We start from the raw sequence: 12,517 nt of genomic DNA, 5'->3' as shown, positions 1-12,517 counted from the left end.
AGCTAACGTTATATATAGGTCACGCGAATCTCCATTATTGGTCGAAAGTATCCCGTTTACAAATAGAATTATATTGCACCCTGGAAATGAAGAAAGTAAACAGGTCACGTGGAGACTAAATAGGATACAGCGACGAGGCACTGACGTGGAAATAGTGCTCACTTATTCAACGTAGGATAAAAAGAATACCGACGTAACTCATCCTTGTATGTATGTCAGAAGTATAGATTTCAAAAGGACACCCTTCAAGTCACCGATCCCCGGAACCACCTACAGATTACAACTACGGGCATTCAGCTAACTAGCTAGCTGAACGATTAAAATTTGTCAAAAGGAAAGGTACGCTTGAAAGAGATCCGCTAATTGGAGGGATGTAAAAGCCACGGAGTGATTAACTCCTTAAGCGTTCCGCAAATTTGAAGAAATCCGACGAAACTGTACCCTTCTGACGTAAAAAGAGGAGCATTAATTACCACCCAAAATGAAGGGACCTATGCTCGCGATTGAAATTTCCCAAATCGTATATACAGCCACGAGTGTGACGGATTAGACGCTTAAGGGGTTAATCGAGGATAATTGGTTCGTTAGGCAACTACAGAATTGAAGTTTAACTTCGGATGGTTTACAGTTTGGTAATGATTAGATGTTCGAATACAGGTTAAACCGGAGATAGTCTATCATAAAATTGCGTTCATTCAGAGAATACATCAGATAATATACGCCATGCTAATATTCCCAGTTCGATCAATTCATCATGAATCGACAAACGCAACGGGTTCATGTTCCAGCGAGAAGCAAAATCGTCTGGGAAAAAGCTGATCAGCGGAAAACGATTATTATCGTGCTCGGTAATGAGCCGGTTAAAATTGTCTCGAGTGGGGGGAGGGAAATTATAACGTGAAAGTTTCGGTAACGCGGCAATATTTAGTCAGGAGCAAATTGGAAAAGTTGAAATATAATTAACGACAGTTAGAGAGCTGCGCGTGGCCGCATAAACGGGGCCCGTTAATATTCATTTCCCGTCGATTAGGAGCAGTCGAAATTTCTACGCACGGAATTTATCCGCTCTGGCCTTAATCCGTCGTTTGACTCGCCGATGGAATTCGGCCAAGTCTCCTTCGTCTATAAGGGGCTTTGCCATCCGCGGGACCGGTCGAATTTTCAAAACAAAAAGGAACCCGACCTACAGGGGTAGCGGACATTGTAAGCGGATTCCCGAAATCCGACCCTGTAAAGGTGGAAAATTGGAATTGCACATTTTTCCTTTTCCTTCCTTTTCTTTTTCCTTCTTTTTCACAACGGAATTAAATCGGTCGTACGGAGACGAAAGTTTCTCTGATAATCCCGCGACGCAACGCTGTTATTTTAAATAATCCTTTCGCGGGGCCCACCGCGAGATTGACCGAGTGCACGGATTACGATTTCAAAAGCCTGTCATCTTTATCCTTCCACGTCCTCTGAGAGGAATCTTTATTTAAATGACACCCTACATCGGGATCCATCCTTGCTTAGAGGAAAATTAATAAGTTGGATGGTTCCTTGGAATTAGGTTGAATAACGCAATGGGCAAATGTCATAGAGCCTATAAAATCCTTGTAGAAGGATTCGAAGGGATACTTTTCTTTGGCAGTCCACCGTGTGCAGGAAAACTCAAGTCTCCGATTACACCATTCCGAAATAAACGCTTAAACCACCATTCAATTATTACCGCTGGATTATTATTATTCATAATATACGCTGGATTATTATTATTCATAATATACGCTGTATATTATTATATTATTATTACTATTATATATTCTGTATATTACTATTCATAATATTTCGCGGAAATATTAGCGTTTAATAATTACCGCTAACAATACCAATAAATTAATAAATAAACGCTTAAGAACGCCATAAAGTTTTCTACATTCTTTATTAAGTTCAGCCCAAAGAATAGTTTTAATTAGACAACCAGCATTCCTTTCTTTACCTGGCAAACGACAAATCTGCAAGAGAGAGTGCATGCAAGATGAGAAAAAAATTGCAAAAAGCGCGGGAAGCATTGTTGTGTCCATGGAGGTGTGCCTTCATCACGCAAAAGAATGTAAAGCCTTCAGTTGTAATTAAATAGCCCAAGATATAAGTCATTGTTTTTCTATCTTTCATCAGTGACAGCAGAGCCTGGTTGTAAAAATATTTCTGTCGAATACGTTCATTAATAATTGTATTATTACCTCTTACACCATTCCGAATAAAATCAAGAAGGTTCTTACTTTCGCGCCATTTGGTCAACCATGTCAACGCCAAATTTTGTCTCATTATAATGACTATTTTATGTGTTTGCCTTTTATTGTTTTTGGGTTTGACGCATTTGTATGTTTATATCAAGAGTAAAAGTTCTTATTGAGATTTATTAACCCGATCCTACCACAGTCGTTACATCGTAGGTGTAACACTTTCGTCGACCTGCTTCGAATCTGCCTTTCAGAACCGAACGCGATTGTATCGCGTGCACCGTTGCAAGGATATACAAGGCATACAATTTTTGATAAGCTCGACACTGGGTCGGTTTACATCGGCCATTGTAATGCTCTCCTTTGTAACCCGGCTCGCCTTTTATGCGCTGGGTTGCGGCATTATATGTATAATCCAAGTACTTTCGTAATGGGCGTATTACAAAAAGGAGTCGCGGATTATGCGGGCGGCGCTGCGATCGTCGCGGGTATCGTATACAAGGTATCAACGCATTCCCGGCGGGTAGCTGGATAATTTATCGAATGATAAAGCTGCAAGGGACGCTGGATGGCCTGGGTTAACGCGTTTCGTACGTTTTTACAACCTCGCTGGCACAACACCGTGCGAATTAGAGTTATTAAATTTTTAGAGACCGCCAACGGCGAAATAGAACGAGGTTATACGTATCGAGTTATGGACTCCGTGGTCTCGGTGCTCGCTGGAGAATAATTGCAAGCATCTCATAAAAACGCGATTAATATTTCTATTCTAACCTGACTCTGTTATTAACCCCTTGACTACGGCAGATTTTGATACGCAGTGGCCGTACTAAACGGCAGGAATTGAGTTACGTTGTGCGCCATTTTTGTGAAAACAAGCACCCTCCGTGTCAGAAAGCCAAACTACGCCGAGCGCCTATAGGCGCCCTCCGTGTCACAAACGCAAAATTTCTAAGCGTTTATAGGCATCCTTCGTGTCACAAACGCAAAATTTCTAAGCGACCATAGACGCCATCCGTCACAAACGCAAAATTTCTAAGCGGCCATAGGCGCCATCCGTCACAAACGCAAAATTTCTAAGCGCCCATATGCGCCTTCCGTGTCACAAACGCAAAATTTCTAAGCGCCCATAGGCGTCTTCCGTGTCACAAACGCAAAATTTCTAAGCGCCCATAGGCGCCTTCCGTGTCACAAACGCAAAATTTCTAAGCGCCCATAGGCGCCATCCGTCACAAACGCAAAATTTCTAAACGGCCATAGGCGCCATCCGTCACAAACGCAAAATTTCTAAGCGTCCATATGCGCCTTCCGTGTCACAAACGCAAAATTTCTAAGCGCCCATATGCGCCATCCGTCACAAACGCAAAATTTCTAAGCGCCTATAGTAGCCCAGGGGGTTAAATAGATTCACGTGACTATTCCGTTTGTCTGTGTACCGTAGCGAAGGCACCTTGGTCAATTGTCGATGCCTTCTTCTCAGTATGCCGAATCCTTACGGGATACCGACCACTTAGGTTGTGTAATAAGGCGCCATTTGTCTTGTATGTACACTTTATTACACGATTTGATGGATTGTATGAGTGATTCGTGTATGCGTTGTATCGTCTCCACTTTCTGCCATTTTACTTTACCTGTCTTCTCGTTCTGTCCCAAACTACCGTCTCGATGCGTTGTGCCTGACTTCTCAAAACCGCCTGATGTTTCGTCTTTGACTTCTAACTATCGTCTGACTTGTCTAGTCCAGGTTTGCGGTGATTGGTGGAGAGTGATTGAAGGTGGATGTCAGTGCAGTTTCCCTTTGGTATTGTTTAGTTTCAAGATTTATGGGTATGTCTGTTTAGACACGTAGACACATGTGCGTCCCGTCTGTTGGATCTGGTCCCAAGTACTGCTGTCCATAGCCCTTGTCTTTGATTTATAATTTGCTAATCCTCAAGAAGCACGGTAAGGTACGTCATCCATGTATTATTGCCGTCGCAATAGTCTGTTTCTCGATGAATAAATAATACCATCGACATCCTAATTCTTAGTACCATCGACGAAATTGCAGACTATCCCGTCTACGAATTGGAAAATTAATAATCGAGCGACATACCGAGAATGCTAGTAATAGAAGCATCGATATGGATAGTTTCAGCATCAACGAAGCACAGTCGGAATTGTTAAGACGACGGTGCTGTGTGACAGATCGGATGGATTTTCGGTTTTGACGAAAACGTGGATGATCGATTGAACTAATCGCGGATCGCGACGTGGTATGGTGATATTTTTATCGCACGATGGTTCAGCCACGGGGAACTTATCTTATCACACACACCACCGGCCGTGACACGACGTGCACGTATAAGACGATAACATGGAAGAACGAAAACGGTCGGGGTGGAAAAGGATTCGCCAAAATCGCATTGTAAGCTCTTTGAAGATATCCCTCTCTCTGACTCGAGACGCGAAGCATAGAAGATCGTCGGATAATCTTTTTTCATGGGACCGTATATCTTTGCGGGGCAACGGCTATAGCGAGATACAAAATATGGCGGTGGCATCGACACGAGAAATTCTTTGAACTCGTGTAAGGAGATCCATCTTGGAATTCCTTTGCGAGAAGAGAAGCTGCCATGGTCGGAATATTTCCATCCTACGGGGGTGTGTAAACTCGCAAAGGGCTCAACGTATGGGTATTACTCGAAATTAACACGCTTAGGCCCGCTTGATGACTGACAGTGGGACAAAATTTGAGCATCATTTGGAAAAGAAGGAAAGTAATATGCATAAAATTAGGAGATACTGTTCTGAATTTTATAATAAGAAATCGTTAATGTTGGGACCAAAGATGGCGAAAAATTTAATACCAAAAGTTACCACCCTTTGTAATGACTGTGAAGAAATACCATACTTTTGTTCATCTTGTTCTTGAATATAGACATAAGTCGAGACATTTTACATGTAACGTCAATGTTAAAATGTTTTCTTTCTATTACATATTAATGTATGATTGTGTACGTGTCGGTCGCCAGCCAAATTCCTCTGTTCAAACGAATCAGTCTCTAAGCAATCGTTGTACAGTAACACACCGATCGAGTTGCCAATTATTAAAGCGTTGCCTTTCCATAATTAATGTTCCTTCCTTTTTTAACTCCACTGCAATCCCAAATTCTAAAACTTGTTTTAATAAATCGCAGTAATCTATTTTTAAATATTATGTTCTTTTTCTTAAAGCATTAATTGGATGAAAACCGAGCTCGGTTGAAGGAAATACTTAGTTTTACAGTCAGTACGTGAGGGCTAAAATATGCGGTGGTATCATCAACCTAAAGTCTGCTGCTGGTCCCAGAGGACCGAATTTGCGCAAACGGAAAGTCCGTAGGGATCAACGTGACGTTTAACGTGTTAATTATCGGCGTACTTCTTGGATGAATATAAAAACCTTATTTCTTAAACTTATCGAGTCCCTATTACCACACATATCCGATCTATAATACGATCCATACTCCCATCCACTTTTTTACGCGTTATTGCATTTTATGGAAAAAATATTCCGATGTAGGTATCGAAGGTAAAATATAAATCTTGCATAAAATATCTAGGACGAAAAACTTTTGACGACTCAATTTAAATAAGAACGTAAGAAGGTGTAGAGACTGCAGAAATGAGAAGCGGAAATGAACTTCTTGGACTAAAATATCTTCGAAACGAAAACTTAGAAAATTAAGATAATTAAGATAGTTGACAGTTTAAGGACTGCGATGAATATTAACCCATTGACTGCCACATTTAAATCACATGATTCCCTCAGGACGCCATTTTATTTTTAATCCAGTGCATCGCTAGATACAAGATTTGTTCTAATATTTTTTAAATCGATGATCTAATAAAAATTTGTATTCGTTTAATAGGGTACTCTTTATTTCAAAGTATCTTCTAATTAGCTGTTATATTAAAAATGCACTAACTGTCAAGTTTTATTTAATTTTTATAATTGTAAGTAGCTGAAGCGCTCCTGTCACTAATGACCACTATGGCGTCACAGAGAAACCATGTCCGGTCATATATGACCAACGTGGCAGTCAAAGTGTTAACCTACGACACCTGTCAAACTATTACACAAATCGATCCATTGCAATATTGTCTTAACTTTGACAGGATTCGTCAGATATGAAAACACCATAGATAATCGCGTTACCTACTCGGTACTTCGTAAATAAAATATTTCACTTAATTCACCCTCTTCTCTACGACCCCAACGTAATAATAGACGTTCCTATTGTTTCAGTGCGGTGGATATCCATGCGTGGAGAACGTGAAGCGCAAATCGCCGAGGGTAAGTGCGACGCAACCCCTAAACGCCAGAAACGCGACTTTCCCCTGATTTCCGTCGTTCTTGCGAAGCGACATCGAATCGAATATACCCGCGTGTATCGAAGCCGGCATGGAAATTAGATTTCAAAGGCCGTACGTAGCTGAAGACGATAAGGTGGTCCCGTGATCCGTCTCCCTTGCGCCCCGTCGACTTGCCGTGACGGGGCGAGGAAAGAAGCTTCGCAGGATGAATTTGTGGGTATTCAGACGTCTTTCTTATGTAATCAAATTACGCGAATCCAATTAATAGAGTCTCGATAACGCGACGACACGCTGCACCGCCCGACTTCGTTCGCTCGTCTGCACGCAGGGGTATGGGTGTACTCGCGCGATCACACGCGCAACGCAGGTGCGCGCGAGCGCATACGCGATCGTAATTAACCGCACATTCGATGCATGTATGCAGAAACCACGCGTTGTTTGCGAATAGCAATTCGGAGCGTACGGGATTGAATGTAACATGGGACACACAACGCGCGGGAATGCGCATGGTATCGTCCTGTGTGTTCGTCTTACGAGCCTATTACCGAACTTGGCCCTGCTTGCCCATAGGATTGTTCAGTGAGTGATTATGCGGCCGAAAATGAGCAAGATTTGCGGAACACCGGCAAATGATAGCTAGCTCGCGTCGCTGGAACGTGTTATACCGGATGCAAATTGCTGCACAGGCTATTCGGCAATTGGCTGCGTTCGACAAAATGTTCGATTCGACCAAAAAATTTGGCAAGCTTAGTCTTACACCGGAATTAAACACCTCGAATATTATACCCGTTTTGAGGTGCCAATGAAAAATAAAATATAATATATATAACTAATTCATAAACTTTTATACGATTTAATAATTTAAACTTGGAGAAGACATGTGTTTGACGAAATATCATACGATTCGTTCAAAAAATTTGGCATGTTCAATCTTACAGCAGGATTAAACACGTCGAATATTATGCTCGTTTTGTGTCACTAATGAAAAATAAAAGATAATATATGTATATAACTGATACATAAAGTTTTAAACGATTTAACAATTTAAACTTGGAGAAGACATTCTATGTGATGATACTATATAACTATGGCGAACTGGAACAAAGGAATAGCAAAATATAAGCCGTTCACTGCACAAATCGATTAACTCCACTTTTCGAAAAATCTTAAATATAAAAAGTTAAGACTATACCAAGTGTTTTGACACTTAAATTTAAGATTTTCCAAAAAGTGGAGTTAATCGATTTGTGCAGTGAACTGCTCATATGAAAGTCTTAATTGTAGCAAACTGAACGTTTGTTACTTGGCATATTTGCATGGAATTAAGCTATAATGGGAACGTTCATATTTGGAATTAGAAATGGGCCTGGAGTCTGGATGGAGACGGAACCACAATAGGGTTAATAATAATTAGTAATGTCTTCCTAACAGTGGTCACGGATCTCTGCTGATTTGATTGGGAATTAAAGCGGTTAGTGTTGACATATAGCAAATAGAGTCGGAATAATTAACGCAATAATGTTACATGGCAATTAAATTTATGGAAAATTTGTTCTGTGGAGGGTGATTAATGCCAGGAGCAGTTTAATCGAACATCAAACTACCCTTCGATCTCGATCGAGTTCTAACACTCGTGATAATAGCTATTAATTGGTACTAATGAATTAGACAACTATAATTGTCAGAGAGTTAATTTTCTAAAATTAATCCAAAGTAAAGATACTCGAGACGAAGATACTGATGGACATTCGTGCAGGCGGAAAATAAATTTAAATGGATGAATATTCGGAAAATGAAATCAAGGATTAACTGCAAATAGCATGGGCGATAAGAATATCGGGAAGACGGAGAGAAAATCAGCGCGGAGCAAAGCGTAGGCAGAAGAGGATAAGACGAGGTAAAGTCGAAAATGGCGTGGAAGGAGAAAATGTGAAAACAATGCGCCGCACGTATGTACATACGTACAGTGCATACAACTGCATTGCGTCAGATGCATCGTATGCTCGCTGGAATAACGATACGTCGCTTCGTCGCCTAGCGTGCCGTTGTGATTTGCTACGGAGCAACAATATTACACGTTCTCTCGTCTATTTTCCGCCTGACACCAAACTGCTGCCACTCGCTATGCGAAATTATTTGAACCACTCTCCTTCTACCTGACGGAACGAAATTTCGGCATCCGGGGAAAATTCAATCCGCCGTTATTCGCTCGAGCTTTTCCCATTTCTCGGGGCGATCCGCGTTATTTCTATCTCTCCGTCGTATCGACGGGAACAACGGAAACAATTTTGCTCTAACGCCGCTGCAAAGAAGTCGCGAATTTATCCTACTCCGTGTAATTGCACGCTTAGAACTTCGAAGCCATACTCGCGAAAGAGGGCTTAATTAATTGCAGTCTCCACTGATATCGCTTCTCGCTTTGAGAGAAATTATCATTCGCAATTAGCGCGATACTTGAAGGGCCCGAATACGTAAGACGAGAGAGCTTTGTTTGGTTTAATACGAACCTAATGATGTATCGATAATGTACGAAAGAGACCTGCATAGTATCGGTGTGTTACGAAAATTTCAATAGGGCTGTTTAGGCAAACTAATACTAGATTAATTGCAATATCGTTAAGAATTAGACGATCCAAAACTCCCTGTTAATGATTTTCGAAACAGTGCACAGTTCTCTTTCTATATGATAGGCATTCATCGTGTAAAAAGTATCATAGATGAATTATGTATACGTACGTGATGAGAAAGATCATGAAGTCGAGTGACAAAGCGACAACGTTGAATGCAGAACTCTCAAACCAAAGTTCAGATTTTACTGAGCTTACAAGGAGAGGACGAGTCTTTCGGGTCATTGATTTAGTTGAAACTTTGCAGGTTTGTAGATTTAGTCACCCAGTTCAAGAAAATGTATCATTATAAAAGATCTACTCAATAGTTTTTGAGACACTTGCGATTAAAGTTATATTATCGCCTTAATTACAAATTTGTTTCGAATATTTATCAAATACCATTGTGACCTAATGGCGACATCCGAAAATTTTCATGCTGATGATGGCCTTGAGGTTTGATCTTGTTCATAATTAATAGCTTTTTCTTTCAATCTGCTTTTATTTTGTATTAATTTTCCGTCCATGAAAACAAAATATTTTAAATAAATTGTAAATAAAATTTCTTAATAAAAATATTAAAAATGCTAGTATATATTTGACATTTTTGAAAATATTAATTAAGTCAGTTTTCTTAAAGGCTTATTAATAAATAGCAGATTTCCTATAATAATATTCCCTGCTTTTATGATAAGCACCACTGTTGTAATCAACAATATGTAAGTACCTCTTTATTAAAAAATTTTATTCACAATTTATTTAAAATTATATGTTTCCATGGGCGAAAAATTAATGCAAAATAAAATATAGATGGATAAAAATTATTACCTGGGCCACTAGCGTAGGAATTTTCGGATGTCACCATTAAGCCACAATGGCACATGATAAATATAGATAACTATACGGAAGTTAATATCGGTAGTCAAGAATAATAAAGCTTTAATCATAAATATCTGAAAAACTATCGGAGGAATCCTTATTTAGATAGCTTCACTCTGCATCGGGATCTATCTTTGCTTCGAGGACCCATTTAGTTTATTAATTCTCCTCGAAGCTGAATTGAGTAACACAACGAGCTGTCACAGAGTCCATGAAAACCTTGCCGAAGGGTTCAATGTAACACTCTTTAGGCAGTCCACCGTATGCAACACGCATCATGGAAGATTTATTATTTATTAATTCTTTATAATTTATTAACCCGTTCTTACCACATTATAATGGTATATTTTCTTGAACTGGACGACTATTTAGTCATCTACAAACCAAGCCAAGTTTCTGCAAAGTTCAACTAAATCAACGACCCGAAGGACTCGCACTCTCCTTGTTAGATGGGCTGTAACACCGCTAGATTCTTGCTCCCCCTGTCTAACGTTCGAATAGACTTCCTAGAAGCCGAAACATCGATTATTTCGTCCATATTCCGTCTACACGGAACACTCCTTTTCCCCCGATAATTGACATTATTAGAGCCCGTGCATTATCTATCTTCATCCATCCCGGGCTAAGCGAAATTTACACCGATGCGTATCATAAATCCCTGGCGAAAGGTTCCTCCGGGCGCACAAGCCGCGCAGGAAGAAGCCACGTTGGGCAAGATCGATCGTTCGGAAAGGATTGCACTCTTTCGAAAGGATTCGTACGTTGGGCTGCATGGAAAGTGGGCCGCGAGGATGGAGGCGGGCGAATCGTTAGCAGAAATGAAAACAAATTGCCTGGGTGGGCGGCTTCCGAGAGGCGAAGCCGCCGGGCAAAAGTGTGATTTGACAAATGGCGTATGATAAAAGCGCGCAATGTTCATTAAGGGAAATGGTCCGCGGCCTGGTAATGCAACTCCGATCATAAAACTGATGCATTGTAAACACGTTTAGGCATCGCATGCCGGCCATATCGAGCGATATCTTCCACGCGAACCGGGTTACAGCTTCATACGTCAATGGGCCAGCGATGCCTTTTACGACTTTATGTCCTCCGGGTTTAAGTACGCTTTTAACCCTTTCACTGCCTACTCTAAGATTTCAAATTTTCCGCCCGCTCTATGCACTCGCTGCACCCGACGAGGACTTCTCGCTCAACTGAATACCCTTTTCAGGTTTCCCGCGCGTGTAAAACCCGCCACCCGTTAAATTATTCAGCCATTTTTGTTATTCTCCTTCGTGCATCCCGTGGCATCAATTTCGTCTTACTTCTGCTGGTGATTCCTCGTGAAAGGACGCGTTGGCAGAGAGATTCGTTGTACCCAGTTTAATGATACCGCGGCGAAATTGTAAATGGAAGAAGGGGTCTCTAGGAGTGGAAATTTCATAGCGATGCAATAATAAATCTTCGACATACCGCTGATCTCTTCTTCTAAGATCGTCTTTTGTATACGAAAGCAAATCAAGCAGAAATTTTTGACTTCTTCTCTTAACTTTTTGAGGAATTTTGCAATTGTTTCTCTCATAGCTGCAAATAGGATAGATAAGGTAAATCAATTTCGTTGGAAAAGTATCGCGACCATTGGAAGTTTTAAAAAATTAGAAAAGTTGGCACGTGGGAAAGTGGGTTCCATAACTATAATTCGATCTACTCGCTCTGTTAAGTAGATTAATAAAAAGAGTCCCATAATTCCAGCAGATCCTATCTGCCATCGGTTAGCTACAAAGACCGAACCACTCGATACTCGATACTGTTTTATCGTACTCGACGATATAATCTTCTTGACGATATTGAGAACAGTTAGCGAAACTAGGAAAAGAATCTTGACAATTCGAGGCTTCTTCAACTGACGCTGTAGAATTTCAAGAGGACTTTGATACGCGTATCGAGGGTTTTGCCCCGTCGAAAGAAAACGGGAAAAATAGAAAACGTGTTTATACCGTTCTCGGTTTCCTTAATTTTCAAAAGCCTAAGACTACATCAAAGGAACGTAATATTTTGAAGAACGTTACATCTAATAATAACAGAACCTTAAGAAAAAGGAAGAAGAAAATAACGTTTGCAGTTAAATGAATAAAAAATATGTACAAAATCCTATGAAATATATATATTTTCATCAATTTTCTGTTATTGCTTCTAAGGGATTATCCGACTCTACCGGCAACAAAAGAAAGAATCCGTGTATAGTGGGGATAATACCAACGCGAACATCGATATAAGTACGAAGTTTATGCCAAACGGAAATTTAATACTATTTTATCTCAGTTCCTGGAAATACAGGCCAATGTTGGATTAAGGTCCTCTGATACTTATGTACGTAATCGTCTTAAAACATGATGTAAGAGACGCAATTAGCAACAGCAAGGGCTGCAGCAGTCATAATGGCAAAGTGTACTCAGTTCTCTAAAGCAATTCATTCTTCTCTCAGTTAACGATATT

General features: G+C 40.4%; 1 protein-coding gene across 1 annotated transcript in view; it reads left to right on the top strand.

Moving 5' to 3' along the window:
- Positions 1–6,537, top strand: part of LOC108554840 (neurexin-3) — a gene marked incomplete at its 3' end in the record, with an annotated part of 47,020 nt that extends 40,483 nt beyond the window's left edge. The window contains exon 2 of the mRNA XM_017910243.1: positions 6,490–6,537. Coding sequence (XP_017765732.1) covers positions 6,490–6,537 — 48 coding nt within the window. The remainder of the gene's footprint in view (positions 1–6,489) is intronic.
- Positions 6,538–12,517: the final 5,980 nt, after the last annotated feature.

Source organism: Eufriesea mexicana, unplaced genomic scaffold (assembly GCF_001483705.2).
Source record: "Eufriesea mexicana isolate 0111107269 unplaced genomic scaffold, ASM148370v2 scaffold4744748425, whole genome shotgun sequence".
In the NCBI taxonomy this organism is placed as follows: Eukaryota; Metazoa; Arthropoda; class Insecta; order Hymenoptera; family Apidae; genus Eufriesea; species Eufriesea mexicana.
Note: the sequence above shows the minus strand (reverse complement) of the source record. Positions and strands in the feature narration are given on the sequence as shown.